At 33.9% G+C, this 19,719-nt stretch overlaps 2 protein-coding genes across 2 annotated transcripts; both read right to left on the bottom strand.

The window, feature by feature from the left end:
* Positions 1-798: 798 nt before the first annotated feature.
* Positions 799-3,512, bottom strand: LOC132621373 (tubulin alpha-3 chain-like). The gene is made up of 4 exons (XM_060335615.1): positions 2,814-3,512; positions 2,195-2,429; positions 1,741-2,111; positions 799-1,651 (listed from the first exon to the last, which is right to left on the bottom strand). The coding sequence occupies exons 1-4, from the start codon at positions 2,904-2,906 to the stop codon at positions 995-997; spliced, it is 1,356 nt and encodes a 451-aa protein (XP_060191598.1). The 5' UTR covers positions 2,907-3,512; the 3' UTR covers positions 799-994.
* A 268-nt stretch (positions 3,513-3,780) lies between these two features.
* Positions 3,781-8,567, bottom strand: LOC132621372 (LRR receptor-like serine/threonine-protein kinase HSL2). Its single transcript, XM_060335614.1, has 2 exons — positions 5,673-8,567; positions 3,781-4,332 (listed from the first exon to the last, which is right to left on the bottom strand). Exons 1-2 carry the CDS (start codon positions 8,239-8,241, stop codon positions 3,947-3,949), a joined length of 2,955 nt encoding a protein of 984 aa, XP_060191597.1. The 5' UTR covers positions 8,242-8,567; the 3' UTR covers positions 3,781-3,946.
* Positions 8,568-19,719: the final 11,152 nt, after the last annotated feature.

Below are 19,719 nucleotides of genomic sequence, written 5' to 3'. Positions count from 1 at the left end.
GTCAATTATAGAGCAGGAATTACCATACCAATGATCCAATAGTAACTTAAGAGGGACACGATCTTCCTTGTTGTATAATGTATAGTACGCTTTCATCTAGCTTCTTAATGCTCTCACTATTGTTTATTCATGCAAGTACCTTTGATTATCCAACTCCTTATGATTGTTTTCTTCTGCTGATTGCTATGTAATGTTTTCCATATTATGTGTTATGTCCTCTTTAATTATGTATTTTCTTTGTTTAACGGCTTTGATGTGCGGTATTTGAGTCGAGGTCTTTCGGAAATAACCTCTTTATCACAACGAGATAGGGATAAAGTTTGGGTATACTATACCTTTCTCATATCCACTTGTGGAATTACACTGGTATGTTGTTATCGTTGTCGTTGCTCGGACTATTTCACTTGCATCAATGTTATATAATGTACAACTTATATTATATTAATTGAATTTAATATTTTGTCACAACTAAAACAAGGACAGCATGGTTACAAATTACAGGAGACAATTGATAAGGGTCATGACTGAGTAAAAATTTAGGAACTTAACTCGAAAGGCCAAATCAAGCACAAACCCACAAAAGTTGGAGGCAAATAAAAAAATTGATAACCAGTGACTTGGATAAGGATTGAATACTCTTCTCTTTTTCTTAAAAAAATTTCAATCCGCAAATATCCTCAGATATTATTCATTTTTATTTTCGGTAATGAGATTATTCATTTTGTTTCAAGGCCCAACCGGAAAAAATATTAAATTTGATGAATATTTGTTCTATACGATCTCATCTTTATCACACTTTTTGTCTTACAAAAAAATTCATATATTATTATCCAATGAAAAATTGTATATTTATCACATAACCAAATTAAGCAGTGGTACATGTATAAAGTGGAGATCTCTTTTTACAAATATTGTATCAGTACTAAATAAACATATACTGAAATCAAGAAAAGGTGATAAAAAAACATCTAATGATCCATCACACTCCCACTCATTAGTATTCTTCTCCTTCACTACCCTCTTCACCCTGCCCATATTCAGCACCAACCTCCTCATAATCTTTCTCAAGTGCAGCTAAATCCTCACGGGCTTCAGAAAATTCACCTTCCTCCATGCCTTCACCAACATACCAATGAACAAAGGCTCTTTTCGCATACATTAGATCAAATTTGTGGTCAATCCTGGAGAAAACCTCAGCAACACTAGTAGAATTGGATATCATACACACTGCTCTTTGTACCCTGGCCAAATCGCCTCCTGGAACAACAGTTGGAGTCTGGTAATTGATACCACATTTAAAGCCCGTTGGACACCAATCAACAAATTGAATGCTACGCTTGGTTTTGATAATGGATACAGCAGCATTCACGTCCTTGGGCACCACATCTCCTCGATACATTAGGCAGCACGCCATGTACTTGCCACGACGAGGATCACACCTGGCCATCATAGAAGCTGGTTCAAAAGCAGTAGTGGTGATTTCTGCCACAGAATGTTGTTCGTGGTGAGCCTTCTCAGCTGATATAACTGGGGCATAAGACGAAAGCATGAAGTGGATCCTTGGGTATGGGACCAGGTTAGTCTGAAATTCATTCACATCAACATTCAAGGCTCCATCAAACCTCAGAGAAGCAGTCAGAGATGAGATCACCTGATTAAAATTTAGAAAGCTCATTACATTGATAACAGAAACAAAATCATATAAGGGTGTAACGGTCCAAGTTGTAAATGTGCTGATACCTGTGACACCAATCGGTTCAAGTTGGTGTAGGTGGGGCGTTCAATGTCAAGGGAGCGGCGACAGATGTCATAAATTGCTTCATTATCAAGCAAGACAGCAACATCTGTGTGTTCCAGGAGGGAGTGGGTTGACAGCACACTATTGTATGGCTCCACAACAGAGGTTGAAACCTGAGGAGAGGGGTACACAGTGAACCCAAGCTTGGATTTTTTACCATAGTCCACTGACAAACGTTCTAACAGAAGTGAACCTAAGCCAGAACCAGTGCCTCCACCAACGGCATTAAAAACCAAAAAGCCCTGCAGACCAGTGCAGTTGTCTGCGAGCTTTCTGACCCGATCCAAGCAAAGATCAACTATCTCCCTTCCAACTAGTAAAGAAAAAGCTCAACAATTAAAAGTTATATCACAAGTTCAAAATAAGGTACAATTGAACTAGGTGCAGAATGTGTACTTGTATAATGGCCTCGTGCGAAGTTGTTTGCAGCATCTTCTTTGCCACTGATCAATTGTTCAGGGTGAAATAGCTGGCGATATGCTCCAGTTCTCACTTCATCAATAACAGTGGGCTCAAGATCAACAAAAACAGCACGAGGAACGTGCTTCCCTGATCCGGTTTCGCTGAAAAATGTATTGAAGGCATCATCACCTCCTCCTAAAGTCTTGTCACCTGGCATCTGGCCGTCCGGCTATCAAAGACATAAATAATTCAGAAAATATTAGAGAATGAGGAAAGATTAGTCGACAATATCATTCACACATTGCTTAAGAGATAAGGAAAATACATCAATTGCTTAGTTCCAAACTTCCAGTTGACATTGAGAAAAAATATTTCATCATGTATACTTGGTTAATTGGCTAAGGAAAATGTGGCACATCCTATGAAGATAAATTTTGCATGCAGTGGTTCAAAACCAATCATTAGCGAAATAATCATCTGTTTCTACCATTTTGGGATTTGTTAACGGAAGCTATTGCATAAATTTCTTATATAAAACATTTTCCTCTGCACCAAATGAAAGATCTACAAATAAATATCATTCGGAAAAGCAGAAAGAAAAGAAAAAGAAGACCTGAATGCCATGTTCGAGGCAATAAAGTTCCCAGCAAGCATTGCCAACCTGAATACCGGCCTGGCCAATGTGAATGGAAATGCACTCCCTCATCTCTCTTTTTGTTTTTAATGATATATTTTGCAGAATGAGCGAGCAAGAGGATCAACGAAGAAGGTCTTTATGAAGACCTCTCACAATCTCCCGAATTTGAATGCACTTTCTGCTCTTCTCCTCCCCTTGTTCTCTGATTCTACGGGGCCATCATAAATAAATGGAGGGACAGTGGCTAATGCTGGTTTAAACATGGACACACACACCATTGTATTTTTTTATTATTTTTTTTTTAATACGAGGGAATATTTCTTTGCACGTTGAAACAAATTCGTGCCCATCATTTTTATTTATTTCCATCAACAGATATTTCTTTCTTTCAATTAAAGAATATATAACTTAATACATCTTAAAACCATGATATTATCATTTCGTTTTCACTCTTTCTCCTTCCTCTTCCGCACAAAAAGAACAGAGAGCAAACATTTTGACTTTTGACTTTTGGGTTGGAAAATTTTCATTAGTTGTCACCAAAACTCAAGCAAGATTAAAAATAATCGCCATTCTTTGATGTGCGAAAATGGAGAAGTGATATCAAACAGTAATATTTTACGGTAAGATTACTAATAAGAATCGGACCAATGGTATTCAGGTATTGCCACAAGCGTGATCAGATACTTTCTTATTGGCTGAAGAAGTAACTGACATTTCATGTGTTGCTAGTTGCTACCTCAGCCTGTTGTTAATAAAGGAAAATCTTAACACCATTTCAGTCAAAAATTTGGACACAGAATAAATTACTACTGTATGAATGTAAAGTTCATATATGCAACAAAAACTCAATGTTGAGTTGTTACACATGAGCTTTACAGGGTCAGCGAGCTTTTAGTTAAGCTACTATATATGTGTACTGGAGTATCTAACAAGGCACTAGTTAACCAGAACAGCAAACTAAATCAACCTATAAATCTTGCCAGATGACACTTAAAAAAGCCCCATCAAGCAGACATTAAGCAACAAACACCTAATAGCACACGTTCTTTTACAGTCTACACTAGTATTAGAGTACTTAAGCAAGGACATGTCGAAACTGTGAAAAGCTATCGGATTGATTTAGAACGAGCAAAGGGGCTATCCTTAAGCAATTCAACAACTATTCTCATGGAGGGCCTATTAATGGGAATTGCTGAAGTGCAAAGCAAAGCCACATCAAAAACATTTTTAATCTCTTCGTAATTGCTTGCAGTTGGATTCATTCTCTGGTCGACTAGCTGGTTCAAATCAAGTATACCACTTGATCCCGTAACATGGCCAGTTCCATCGTTTTTCTTAGACGACGTTGCAACCTCTAAAGCCCACTTGACAATGTCCTTGTTCTCACCAAAAGAGGAGTCATTAGGCCTTTTACCGGTTATTAGTTCCAACAATACCACACCAAAGCTATAAACGTCACTCTTCTCGGTAATCTTCAGAGTGTATGCATATTCTGCAATCAGAACAAAGGAATCGAGGTTAAGTTTAAACGTGCAGCTGAAAACCTTGGATATCACATTTGTCATCCCATGAGATATTCAGCAAACTTTAGCATCGTCTTAATCATTAAGCACCCAAGATCAACTTAACAAACAGTCAGCAATTACAAGCAAAAGGCCATCAAAAATTTTCCATTAAGGATGTTGGTTTCTTTATTCTTCTCAATTTTTCAAGGGAAGGGCATATTGGCAGTCACAAACCAGATAGAATAAGCTTTACAAAAAGGATGAAATTGTATGTCCAACCAAAGAGGACTTCACCGGAATAAATAGAATTTATGATGTTCATAAATTAGAAACAAAGCAACAATACTTAGTCACATATCTCTTTCATTTTCTAATCTTTCAGATCAAATCTTAAATAAGTTTACAAATGCTAGGTGACAGGACATACATGTCACTCCTATTTTTTATTCTTTCGATTAAATCTTGACTGTATTAACAAATATTAGATGACAAAATCATTCAATTATATGATGTGATCCCAGAATTAAATATTACTACTAGTATATAATAAATGGTCATGCAGACTTCAGAAACGGAGTGCCCAACTATGCTCTGATTTTACTTTGACATATCCCAAATGAAACTCAGGATTAAATATTACTGGTAATTAAAGTACAAAATAGTCATGCAGACTTCAAAAATGGGGTGCCCAATCATTCTTTGATTTTACTTTGACAAATCCCTTTGTTAAACTTAGAATCAAGCATTAGCATGCAATAAATAATAAAGCAGACTTCAGAAATAGTGTGCAGAGGAATGACACTAGATAGCAGATGCCACCACTAAATGGAGATCAATAAGTTTTCCAATCTACTTACAAGTTTGAAACATCTAACCTAAAATTTGCTCTGATTTCATATAAAAGAAACTAAAAATCAAATCAAAATTTCTAGATAGTATGTGAAGTTACCAACACTTCCATAAAACTATTTTCTGGATGTCCTTTATATACCGGACGCAAAAATACTATTATTAACTACAAGTTAACACAGAAATAGAACAATAACCACACTAATTAGGCCTCGATCCCAAACAAGTAGAGGTTAGTTATATGAATTCCTATTGTCCATATCCCTAATATATATATGCCTATCTCGATCCAATATTATAAGGAACTAGTCTTTTTAGACGTAGATAGTTGTCAAAATTTTCTATTGGCATATAAATTTCTAACAAGACTAGAAAACTTCTAACAGTCATCAGATCCAAAGTAAACGTACTAACACGACGATGATAATAGAAAGGCAAAAAAAAAAAGTGAAAATACAACAAGGGAATTATAGCTCACCAGGTGCAATGTAGCCGTACGAACCAGCAACGTGGGACATGGCTTGATCACTCTCCTCAGTATCCCGTTGCATTACCTTAGCCAGCCCAAAATCAGCCACTTTTGGCTTGAAATCCTCATCCAACAAAATGTTATTAGACTTAACATCTCTGTGCACTATTGCAGGCACAGAATCATGGTGCAAATAGGCCAATCCTTGAGCTGCTCCAACTGCTATGGCAAATCTCTTTGGCCAATCCAAAAGCTCGCCACCTTTTTCCCCATGTAATACATCTCCTAAGCTCCCATTCTCCATGAATTCATACACCAATATCCTGAAGTCATCACCAATGCCACTATACAATAATTTCACTATGTTTCCATGCCGGACTCTCCCTAATGTCTCCACTTCTGACCTGAACACGTCCTCGGATTCTCTTTCCCGTTTAGTTTCCCAAAGCTTCTTCACTGCGACCATATTCCCGTTTTTCAGTCTGACCCGGTATACCCGACCCGACCCACCAGCCCCAATGAGATTGTCATCTGTCAGTGAAGCTAACAAGTCTCCCTCTGTGAACCCAACCCGTTGGAATGCTGTAATTCTCCATACACTTCTGCGCTTGCTACGGGGTAGCAGCTTGAGTAAGACCCAAACAAGTGACCCAACAAGTATGAAGGCAAAAGCTGATAAAATACACACCAAGTACAAGCTTACACTTTTGGATCTTGGGCATTGGGGCAGAGGTTTAAGATCCGGACTACAGAGATCTGGGTTGCCCTTTAAACCCGAGATGAAAAAATCATTATCGAACCCAAGTGGCACTTTCCCTTCAAGCCTGTTATTTGATACATTGAATTTGTTGAGCTTGAGCTTGCTTAGCTCAGACGGAATTTCGCCGGAAAACAAGTTACCAGCGAGGTCTAAATAGGTTAAGACCGGTAACATCCCAAGCTCACCAGGAATTTCACCTGTCAATTGATTGTTAGCTAAATTCAATTCAGTCAAGTCATTCCAAGTACTAACTGACTTGGGAAGTTGACCCGTGATCCTATTTTCTGAAAGATCAAGCTTTTGTAACGTTTTCAATCTTGTGATACACGAAGGCAACTCCCCTGATAATTGATTCTTGCTTATGTCCATGATCACAACCTTTTCCAATTTGCATATTTCTTCTGGCAATTCCCCCGAGAATTTGTTCCCAGATATGAGAAATTGTGTTAGGCCTCGAGCATTGGAGATTGAAGCAGGAATTGAACCTTGAAAGTTATTGTACCGCAGTTCAAGAAATGTATATCCAGCAAACCCCCAGAAACCAGTTGGTAATTCCCCAGAGAATTGGTTGTTATACATACGCACATAAGTTAGTGAATTACACTCTCCATAGGATTCTGGGATTGACCCATTGAATTTATTATCAAACAGGTTCAAAATCCTAAGTTTCTTTCTGGAACAAAGATTAGGCGGCAAAGAACCTTCTAGATTGTTACCAGAGACATCAAACTCATCCAAATCTGAATTTACACCAAAATTATGAGGTAAAGTACCTGAAAAACTGTTGTTAAACAGCTTAAACTGACTAAGATTTGGATTAAGACCTAAACTTTCTAAGATCTCGCCTTCTAAATTGTTATCATTGAGATTAAGAGATACCAGGGGCAAACGGGCAAGGGTACCAGGTATTTTACCAGTGAGATTATTCTGTGAAGCGTCAAACCTGAACAATGAACCAAGACCTGAAAACTTGTCTGGCAATTCACCTGAAAAATGGTTTGCAAAGAGCTCTATTTGCTGTACACTTTTCAGTTCTCCAATGCTTTCTGGAATCTTTCCAGAGAGATTGTTGTTTGCCACATCAAAATTCTGAATAGATTTCAGGTATCTAATGGAATCTGGAATATTCCCAATAAGATTCGCAGACCGAGCATAGAAAACTCTAAGTTTACCAAGTCGACCAATTGAGAAAGGTAATAAACTTGGTTTAAACGGATTTTGAGTAATTACCAATGTATTCAACTCGGTAAGATTAAACAAGAACTCAGGTATTGAACCATTAAGGAGATTGTTGGCTAAGTTGAGGTCTTGTAATTTGGGTAACCTGCCTAAACTCGCTGGAATATCACCAGAGAAATTGTTTGAATTAACATCAAGAGAGGTCAAGTTGTCAAATTTGGTAATAAACTCAGGTAACTGACCAACAAAGAAATTTGAAGAAAGATTCAAAACATGTAGATGTGAACAGAGGGACCAAGAATCAGATGAAATGGAATCACCAAAGCTGTTATCACCAAGATTGAGTTTCTGTAAAGTTGAAATCCGACAAAAGTCTGCCGGAAAATGACCTGAGATTCCAAAACTTTCGAAATCAATGGATACAACCTGACCTGTTTTTTTGTCACATGTAATGCCTTTCCAGATACAAGGTGCATTTGCAGCAGATTCATTCCAATTGGATAAAAATTCATTTGGGTCACCAAGCTGACCTGACTTAACCCTGAGTAAAATGGCTATATCCCGGCTAGATGAACTAGCTGGAATAATGAACATAAACAATTTTATGAGTAGCAGAAATTGGACAGTGATGGACTCCATTGATGTTGGTTCAGTGAAATTTCCTAACCAAGTCTTTAAAAAGACAAGAAGAAGCGGTGTTGATGATGATTAATCATAATAAATCACAAACATTTGAAAATGGGGGGTTGGATGGTGGGGAGATGAGAGTTAGTAACAGATGGGGGAAATTTATGCATGGATTACAAGTGTAACCGAAAAGGGGTTTAAGGAGAAAGAAAAAGAGTACTGAAAGTGTGAAGAATGTTCACACATAAAAAAGCTAGTGCTAACTTTTGGACTGTAATGGCGAGAACAAGACAGAGCTACAGTGAACAAGGCTTTCAACAATCTTGTTTTTTTTTCTTCTTATTTTTGGACTCCTACTGCTAAATGTTATTATAAAGAACATAAAATATAATATAATGTAACGTGAAATATCGAATCTAAAGAAAACTTGATCATTATAGTAAAAATATTATTATAGAAGATTTGGCCATAGAAATATTAATATATATGCTTCACAACTTTTTTAAAAAAAGTATTGTACTAAGTTTGAGTATATTAGTTTCTAGTATGTAGTGTTGTAAAATATAATCATTTATAGTAACTTTGTAACTCTGTAATAAACAGTATTTTATAGTAACACCCTCCTCATAGAGAAGTTACTATAAATATAACTGAACATAATCTAGAACTTATAATAGTTGAGGAAAGAAAGTAATTAAAGGGTTAATAAAATTACATAAGTTTATTACAGAGGGAGTAGAAAGTGAGACTGATGCTTTTATCTTCTTTTTTGGAATCAACTAAGGAGGGTGTAGCATTTCATATTTGACTATTTTAGTTAGGTTGGGGTCTTTTTCGATGGGGATTATAATTTCTATATATGGCGCGAATAAAAAGCGTTTGGAAATGGGAATGGAATTTTCTTGGATTCGAATTCGTGGGTTTATGGAGACAGGGTAGGAACTTTTTCAACATTATATTACGAACTTTTTCAACATTATATTACTTGGGAATCTAACGACACAATTTTAACGAAAATTTCTTCTAGAAAAGTTGTTACGTTGCTTAATTTTGAGGCTAACCCAAATTGAGCAAATACATATTATGGGACACAGAAGTACTAAAAAATGATGCTCGGTAGAAGTTCTATTAGTGCGCGACTTCCGACTACATCTTTTATTTTATTTATTTATTATTTTTATTTTTATTATTATTAGGTGTAAATACACCCCTTAGCTTTGGGATTTGAAGTGGATATATCTCTCAAAAAAAAAAAGTGCATATATACCCATGTGGTTATATAAATGATGCAAATATATCGTTTATTTTTATTTTGAAAATCATTTAGTTTATTTCTTAATTAAAAAAGTGATGTAGCTTTAAAAAAATAAGTCTACCCATTTTTTTTAATAGATTTTTTTTTTAAAGCCATGTAGCAAATTTTTTCTAGTGGTTTGTCTGGTTCATTTTAAAAAATATCTTCGTGGCTTTAAAAAGAATAAGTCTATCCATTTTTTAAACGAACCAAACCCGAACCAGTAGAAAAAATTACCACGTGGCTTAAAAAATGGCTATTTTAAAGTCATGTGACTTTTTTTTAAAATTAAAAAACAAATTAACTGATTTGTTTTTAGAAATTCTGTCAGCGAAAAGAATATATGTGCGCCATTTGTTAATGACGGGAGTATACATGCACCACTTTTTTAACGAGTGATATATTTGCTCTAAATCGTAAAGTTGAGAGGTATACTTTGCTCCTTTTCCCTTATTATTATTGTTGTTATAGAGGGGCACTTTGAACCCTCTCAGACGGATCGCTCCAATCATCTGTAGTCTGATATGAATAAAGTAGATTAGGGAGTTGATTCTAGGGTGATCAAACAAGTCTTTGGTTTGGCTAGCATTGTCTGACTTAATAGTTGACTGTAGTTCTCGCTATGTTTGCCACATGTCTGGTTTGACTATAGTTTACAAAAGTCTTATAATCACGTAAATGTTAATATTATGTGTGATGCTTTATAAGAATATAAATTTTAAAGTCTTTATTTCTTTTTAAAATTTCGTGCCTAATCGAGTTGATCACATAAATTAAAAGGAATAACGGGGCTAATATTAAAGTATTTTATTAAATCCCGAAAGGATCCACTATTTCCGAAATGAAAAACGAGAATACATTGTTTTCCTTTTGCTATTTATTTCCAAATATTTTCATAAACTCTAATATATGTTGTATTTTCCCATAAAATATACATGTTTTGTTTCCTTTTTAGTTAGTCTGAAAAATAGTATTTCTTTGATAAATTAATAATACGATAAAGAGTATTCATAATAATTAGAGAGAACATTTAGGCAATATCCTAGATAGATAAACGACATGCCGTCATCGAATCATAAGCTGTTGAATCCACCAAAAAGACCATTACATTTGGTCGATTAATTATATAATTTATTTAGACTAATATAATACTAATTTGATTTCCATATTTGTATACTTCGATAGAATTAAGAATTTAGCTATTATAACTTCCTATAGCCAGCCAACTGATAAATGATTCTATAAACACCCAAACATTATGAGTCAAGAGCCTAAAGGGTATAAAAATACACGATATAAATCAAAAGGGCATCATCAAAAATTTATATACCAAAAGGGTATAACGTGGGCTGATCCACGTTATACCCCAAAAAACTTTTTCCGTTGTCAGAAGTCATCAACGAATTTTTTTTTTAAAAAAGAAATTGTATAACGTGGACTGATCCACGTTATCAATATATTTTGTATAATGTGGATCAGTCCACGTTATACAAATATATTTTGTAAAACGTGGACTGATCCACGTTATACAAAATATATTGTATAACGTGGATCAGTCCACGTTATATGGTTAAATTTTTTTTCCCCGTTTTACAAATATATCAAGGATACGTAAAGGTTCAGATCGTCATTTTAGGGGTTAAAAAGGTGCCGAAGTAAGTTTTGTTTGGCAACACTTAGTTTTTTTTCATACTTTAACCAATGATTAGTCGTGTGTCAAGACTCTGAAACGTCAATATTTTATATAGAACCTGATATTTTTTTCTGCGTACAATAATGTAGGCTCAATACATCAAGGATACGTAGACATTCGGATAGTCATTTTAGGGGTTGAAAGTAAGTTTTGTTTGGAAACTTTAGGGTGTTTTATTTTTTAAAATTTTGATTTAAGCGTGTTATTTTTTAGTCAAGACATAACTTTATTTTGAATATAAATATAATTCTAAAAAATATAGGGACAAAAACTAGTTGTAAAGTCGTCAAACTTTAGATGGTCATAACTTTGCGCTCGGACGTCTGTTTTACGCGTTTTTTTTTAACTTGCGTATTTTTTCGAGATCTATGCGGACAAACCCGTAAGGCTGTTTGGCCGAGCCGATTTTAAAAAAAACACCTTTTATCCCATTCAATTTCAATTTTCCCCCAAATTCGCGTGAAATTTTCAGTTTTATTTACTTATAAGATGATGATACGCAATAGATTTCAACGTAAAAATCCCGGGGTAATGTAGCTGTGAATGTCAATTTCACTTCTGCGGTTTCAATTTTTGAAAATAAAGCTGACTAATTTTCTCGACATATAAAGTTGACTAAAATAACCTTACAGTCAAACAAAACTTACTTCGGGCACCTTTTCAACCCCTAAAATGACGATCCGAATGTCTACGTATCCTTGATGTATTGGGCCTACATTATTGTACGCGGAAAAAAATATCAGGTTCTATGTAAAATATTGACGTTTCAAAGTCTAGACACACGACTAATCATTGGTCAAAGTATGAAAAAAACACTAAGTGTTGCCAAACAAAACTTACTTCGGCACCTTTTTAACCCCTAAAATGACTATCCGAACCTTTACGTATCCTGATGTATTGAGCCTACATTATTGTACGCAGAAAAAAATATCAGGTTCTATATAAAATATTGACGTTTCGGAGTCTTGACACACGACTAATCATTGGTCAAAGTATGAAAAAAAACACTAAGTGTTGCAAAAAATAAAGTTGGCCAATTTTTTTTTTTGGTACTGTTTATATAACGCAGTATTTTACTGCGTTATAGATTTTTTTTTTTGGGTACTATTTCTATAACGCAGTATTTTACTGCGTTATAGAAACAATACCAATTTTTTTTTCTATAACGCAGTAAAATACTGCACTATAAACGGCTCTGTCTCCGTCAAGTGCTATAGCGCAGTATTTTACTGCGCTAAAGGTACTTTGGTAACTTTTTTTTTTGTTGGGGTATTTTGGTTCAAAGTGATTTTTTTGGGGGCATTTTGGTTCCGGACTCTAAAGATGAAGAGTCGTGGATAGTCCACGTTATAAATATAAATTGTATAACGTGGACTGATCCACGTCATACAATATATTTTGTATAACGTGGATCAGTCCACGTTTTACCAAATATATTTGTATAACGTGGATTGATCCACGTTATACAAAATATATTGTATAACGTGGATCAGTCCACGTTATACATTTTTTTTAAAAAAAATTTCGTTGATGGCTTCTGACAACGGAAAAAGTTTTTTGGGGTATAACGTGGATCAACCCACATTATACCCCTTTTGGTATATAAATTTTTGATGATGCCCTTTTGGTTTATACCGTGTATTTTTATACCCTTTAGGTTCCGAACTCCAAACATTATTGAACTCTATTTTTGTAGATTGCACAAGGTAATTTATGCATTTTAATAACTCTCACTTCATCTAATAATTGCAATACTAACAATATTATCAATTTGGCAGTGACATGATGCTCATGTCATTCTTCCGTCACTGTATAGTTCTCGACAAAGACCACTGTATGAGGTTTGGATGATGATGATCAGTGGTCAAAGTTATGAAAATTTAGTTGAAATCTACGATAACATCAGAGCAATATGGGATTACTCATTCCTATTTGCAATCTCAAGTACTTTCATTCTTACTAATTGCATTCTTGTTCTCATTTAAGGGTAAATTAGAAATAATTATCACTTTTAATTTTAAATTTCTAAATTAAAAATTATTTTAGAATAATTTTCTTAAGCTCAAGTGATTGTTAATATGGGACGAAGAGAGTAAACTTTTTCTTTTAAACGAGATCAAATTCTTTATAGCATCTAGACACGGCATTGTTCCTATGTATAAAGTAAGTACTAAGTACTAAAACTATATGGCAGTCAAATTTTTTTTTTTTACTACTTTGAATCTCATCCTTCTTTTTTAGTGGAGAGAGTAGGGATTTCAACTTTTAAATTGGATGCAATTGCGGAACCTCCGCTCAAAAGTGCTTAGTGTAAAAAATATTTACACGCTGTGTTAGCAATAACAAAACCATATAACAGTTCTTTAGGATTTTATTCATTGCTAAACTGTGTCTCTAGAAATTCAAATATTATCAAAACTGATTTGGTATGATAGAAAGTATTTTGCCACGAAAATTTATTTTCTAAAATACTTTTTATCAGATGGAGGAAATCATGACTTCTCAATTCTTCACTAAGTATCACTTGCTTCGATCGACCAACACTTAAACATTAAAATTAAATTTATACTCAAAGTTTCACAAAGCACTATCTAATTTGCATACTCCTTTTTATAAATCTTAGATAAATATTTTCCCTTACAGTATTTTTACTCTTTAACCACACACCATAATTTTTTTTTAAAAAAAACATGGTTTTATGAAAACTATTTTTCAATAAAACATTTTCTAAGAAGACATTTTTCTTCGTACCAAACAAGTATAAATCAAATGATCTCTTACAAGTACTTTTTGTTTTCGAAAGACAATTACAAGTACTAATGAGAGAAATAATAAATGCAAGTGAAATTACCAAACTCTCACGGCAACTATATATTCTCTACGATTTGAAGGATATATTTTGTCACTTGGTTGTTGTATACGGGTAAAACGGAGGAGGCCCCTCTACTATATAAAGAGAAGGCCCCTTTTTATTTTTGACTAGTTCTTCACACGCATAACATACAGAGCAATACAATTTGATTCTAAGTGTTCATCCATTTGTCTAACGTGTTATGTCATTGTTTATTACTCAATCACTGCAATACGAGCCCGATCCTCTGGACCCAAGCCAACTGATCAGTCGTTCTCCAAGGCCATTCGTTGCTTTATTGTGATTTGATTGTTTCTTACTTGCATTTATGTTATTATTTATTGTTCATAGTCATTCGTATTAAATTAAACCACATATCTTTTGCACCGCGTACAAATTTAATTATTATCTATTTTAAGGGTAAACAGTCGTATTGTAGAGTATATAGTACAAAAAGTCTCACAAACAAAAGTTATTGAAGATGTTTTTAACCGCGGCTTAATAGACTTGAACAAAAGAAGGACATGGGCTATCAATGGACATTAATATTTACGGCTCATATCATGCAGTTGAATTTTTGCACATAATATGGCTGGAGTTTGCAAAAGCATACGTTGAAATGCAAGAAACGTGATGAGATAAGGGTCAAAAACACATCCTAACTATCACTGCTTTTTGAGTTTCATACCTAAACTATCAGAAGGTTGAGAAAACTATCTAAACTATCACTATTTAGTTTGCAAAACACACCTCAAATTATTTTTGAATGACATGTGATCTATACTCTCTATTTTTTATAAAAATGTTGTCAAGTGTTGTCCGTGTGGATAAATAATGTCACAATGGCACTTACATGAATTTTTTTTAAAAAAACTATTTACTATTTGTTTTAAAAAACAAACTGAAAATATAATTTTTGTAAAAAAATAAATAAAAAATAGAAAAATAGTTTAAAAAATGGAAAAGTTATTATTATTATTTTTAAATAAGAAAACTGATTATTTTGTTTTCACATTTTAAAAAAAAAATAATCAACTTTTCGAGTTTTTTAAATCATTTTTTTCTGATTTTCTAAATTTTTTGATATTTTTTGACAAAATATTTTTTTCTAGATTTTTTTAAAAAAAATACAGATTTGTTTAAAAAAAATGCTGATTTTTGTAAAAAAAAAATAATGCAGTTTTTTTAAAAAAAAATATATACAGTTTTTTTTATAAAAAAAATATTATTTTTTAATTTTCATGTAGGTGCCACCATAGCATTACTTATGCCATGTGGATAAAATTTTTGAGAAAATTTTAGCTTCACTTGCCTTTTGGAGAGTGAGTTCACATATTTAGTTCAGGTGTGTTTTGCAAACTAGATAGATAGTTTAGGTAGTTTTCTCAACCTTACGATAGTTTAGATATGAAACTAAAAAAAAAAGTGATAGTTAGGGTGTGTTTTAGACCCTTATCTTATTTTATAACTCATGAGTCCTAGTTACTTTTTATTTTAAGTTCACGTGGTACTCGCGGATATTCATATATCATAAGAGTACTGTCGTACAGTGTGCTTTCAAATTTGAGACACATTTTAATGGGGCAGAGATAATTGACAAAAAGCAAATGTTATTTGGCGACTTAACTGCAAATATTTGGAAAAGCCTAAAATGCACTGGTTACTTTTTTTTGCAGTATAGGCGTTTTAACTCCATAAAACTATAGGCTACTAGATATGCCAATTTTATCTTAACTTTTGCTAATAGGTACGTAGTAATAAATTCCAACTTATTGTATTATCAAAACTTTTCAAAATTATAACTAAAATAGATGGAAGGGTAATTCTTTTTCAGAACCCTTAGTTAAGAGTAAATCAAGCTTAGCACTGGTTTCGAGTTCTAAAGTTGTTTTAGTAAATTTAAGCATATAAACTATCAATTGATATTTTCAGCTTAATTATTGAAGAATAAAAAAACAAACATACAAACGGATTTCGTTTAAACTACTGTCTTAATTGAGAAGTGGCAAGAATCTATAGAAAACATTATCCAGTAAGGGGGTCAAGAGCCAAGACTCAAAAGTTGTGTGATTTTTTTTTTTTTTTCTCTTCAGTTGTTGTGACAAATACTAGTATTATTATAACAAGAGAAATTAAGGGGTTTTGAAAGGAGTGGAAAGATACAAAACAACTCAACGTCGCCGTGACGAGTAAGTTGCTTAGTAGAAATCTTTAATATACTACTTACTACTATAAGCTTTAGGGTTTAGCATAGGGCTTAGCATAGGGCTTAGGGTTTAGAAAATGTGGCTTATAAGCGTGAAAGTGGGAGTTCTAATTGTGCGTGCTTTTGTGTAAATCAGTGAATGAAATTGCAATTTTTGCCATTAAATTCTACGAGTAACTGAGAATTAAGAAAGTCATCGATGTTCAAAAATTTTAACTAATGTTTTCACTTGGTAATTATAAGTGGGTGGGAAGAGGTCAAGCTGTCATCTATAGTCCATCTAATGCCCTTTTTTATTGGTCTGCACGAGTCAACACTCCATATTAATTAGCTAAATTTACTTAACAATCCTTTTAAATTAAAAATTAATGTAGTAGTAATGAACAAAAGTTATTGTAAAAAAATTAAGCACCTGATGTTTATCAACTAATTTAAATAAGCTAAACTAAATAGGCTTCTAATAGCCTGTTTGGCCAAGCTTCTAAAAACAGCTTATTTTAAAAAATAATTTTTTCAAAAGTACTTTTCAAAAAGTATTTTTGGCTAAAAGCAGTTTGTGTTTAGCCAATTAATTTAAAAAGTACTTTTGAGCAGCAAATAGTGTTTGGCCAAGGTTTTAAAAAGTGATTCTATGTGTATTTTTCTCAAAAGTACTTTTCAAAAAAGTGTTTTTGGACAAAAGCTATTTTTTTTAGCTTCTGAAAAACTGCTTCTGTTACTCCCCAAAAGCACTTACTTTCTCCCAAAAGCTTGGTCAAATACCTCACTTTTTTTAAAATAAGCACTTATTAAAAAAAAAAATACTTTTGGGGGAAAAATAAGCTTGGCCAAACAGGTCATAAGTCGTATCTTCTAACGTTTGTGTCTAATTTATTTTTTAAAACATGTGAAAATATTTAGATAATGGATAAAGGGAAGCTTATATCTAAAACATTTACCTTCTCCAAAATTACTTGAATTATATCAACATTATTTTCATTTCCCTGCTGCTCTATAAATTTGTGTAACACACTTTTTATTAGGTTTGCGGGCCTTCAAAACCTAGGACCAAATTCTTGTTAAGCTAATGTAGCTTAAAGCTTTGCTTGCATGATCTTCATCAGATGCAATTTGACTAATGATAAATTGACAATTCCCAAGGACAGATTTCAACAATCACAAGAAAGGAAGTGAAGGATTGGTAGCTCAAAGAGGAACTGATATTTAGAGGTAAGTAGTTCAACTAACAATGACCCCTTATTAGGGGTAGGGGGCAGCTAATGCCATCTAATTTTCCTGCCACAGAAGTCAATGATCATCTACTATGCTTTAGTCACATGCTATATTATCCTTCGAGTAATAGTGAAACTTACAATAAGCTAAACAAAAACAACCAGTACAAAAATATTATTTCAGTCATTCTTTTCAATTGTTTACCGGCCAGTTGATGGGCCTCTGGCTAAGGATGTAAACTCTCAATTAAGTCACCTAGTGGTCCTTTTGTTCTTTTCTCTTTTACAACAAATTTGATTTCATGAGAAGAAAAGATTTATGTATTATTTTTATCTTATTCTTCTTGAATTTTGTTGAATTATATTACTACAAAAGTTAAGAAATAGATTTCTATTATAAAATGAAGCTAAAAGAGTAATAATATTAAAGGATGAAAACTATAAACATAGAGTGACAAAGAGGAGAGATTTTATTATTCTTCCAAAATGTGTTTCAAGTACATTACATATGAAATCAAATTCTTAACATTAAAACAGTTTTTTTCATTTCACATGCAACAAGTACAACAGAGGGGGAGAATACACAATCAAATTCTAAGTCGTGACCTATACCAAACTGATTTGATGGATGCCTTATTTGTGGTATTAGCATCTTATGATGCTCATTCAAGTGGGCAGAAATCAAATCTATACAAGTATAAGCCATGGCTAGAAGGAGATTCACAACATTTTACGAATGCATAGAACAAATCAAGGAGGGAAACAAATAGTTTCTACAAAGATTACAGGGATATGAAGTTCAATGGAACAACACACAACAATGGAACAAAAGGATTCAGAACAATTACCAGAAAAAAGAAAGAAGACGAGGAGAAAAACCTGCTTCAGATCTGCTTCAGGAGACTACTCAGCTGGAATCGACGAATCAACAATAAAGTGGAACGCTGTAAAGAACAACAATGACAGCAATATCAGGTAGATCTTGGGCAAAATAAACAGAATTTCTGAATTGGAAGCGTTACCTGGACTTCTTGACCAGAGAAATTGAAGAACACTTCACGCCTGGAGGTGCGAATCAGAAATGAACCATCAAAGCAACATCACTTGGTCCTCTTCATCATCTTCACACCACCGACGGAAAAGATAAAGAGAGATACGGGGATGAAGAGAGGGAGAAAAGTCACCGCGAATAGAGGGCAAATGTTACAATTAGGGTAAATGTAATTTTTTGGGTGTTTTCGTTTTTTACTGTATTTTCAATTTTGGGCCTGACCCGTTTTTGGGTTGGGCTCAATGAACCTCGTTTCTTTTTGGCATATTAATAAAAAGCCCGGATGGGCATAATTGATTAAAAAAAAAATATGAAAACTTATGCCTCTATTTATAGTGCTACATATGCATTCAACATATGAGATAATGGAAGAACCATTAATATGGTGGAAGATAATGGAAGAACCATTAATATGGTGGAAGATAATGGAAGAGGCATTATATTTGTGTAGTGGACATCCATTCTATATTTCATAACACTCCCCCTTGGATGTCCATAGATGATGTGTATCGTTAAAAACCTTATTAGGAAAAACCTTGTGGGAAAAAGCCTCAATGAAGGAAAAAGAGTACACATATCTAGTAATACGCTTTGAGAGCTGCCCCATTAAAAACCTTACCAATAAAACCCAATGGGACAAAACTTGGTTAAGGAAAAAAGAGTACAACGCGTATTTCACTCCCCCTGACGAAGACCAATATTCAGATGTCGGAGTCTTCGCATTCCAATCTTGAATATCATCTTCTCAAGAGTTGAAGTTGGCAAAGATTTGGTGAACAAGTCTGCAGGATTGTCACTTGAACGAATTTGTTGCACATCAATATCACCTTTCTTCTAGAGATCATGTATGAAAAATAACTTTGGTGAAATGTGCTTCGTTCTATCTCCTTTTATAAATCCTCCTTTTAATTGAGCTATGCATGCAGCATTATCTTCATATAATACTGTGGGTAATTCTGTATCACACTTCAAGCCACATCTTTCTCTGATGAAATGAATCACTGATCTCAACTACACACATTCTCTACTTGCTTCATGAATAACTATTATCTCAGCATGATTCGAAGAAGTAGCAACAATGGACTGCTTTGTGGATCGTCATGATATAGCAGTACCTCCGCATGTAAACAGATAGCCTGTTTGAGATCGAGTTTTATGTGGATCAGATAAATAACCTGCATCTG

This window comes from Lycium barbarum, chromosome 12 (assembly GCF_019175385.1).
Source record: "Lycium barbarum isolate Lr01 chromosome 12, ASM1917538v2, whole genome shotgun sequence".
Taxonomy (NCBI): Eukaryota; Viridiplantae; Streptophyta; class Magnoliopsida; order Solanales; family Solanaceae; genus Lycium; species Lycium barbarum.
This window is presented reverse-complemented; position numbering and strand designations above follow the sequence as displayed.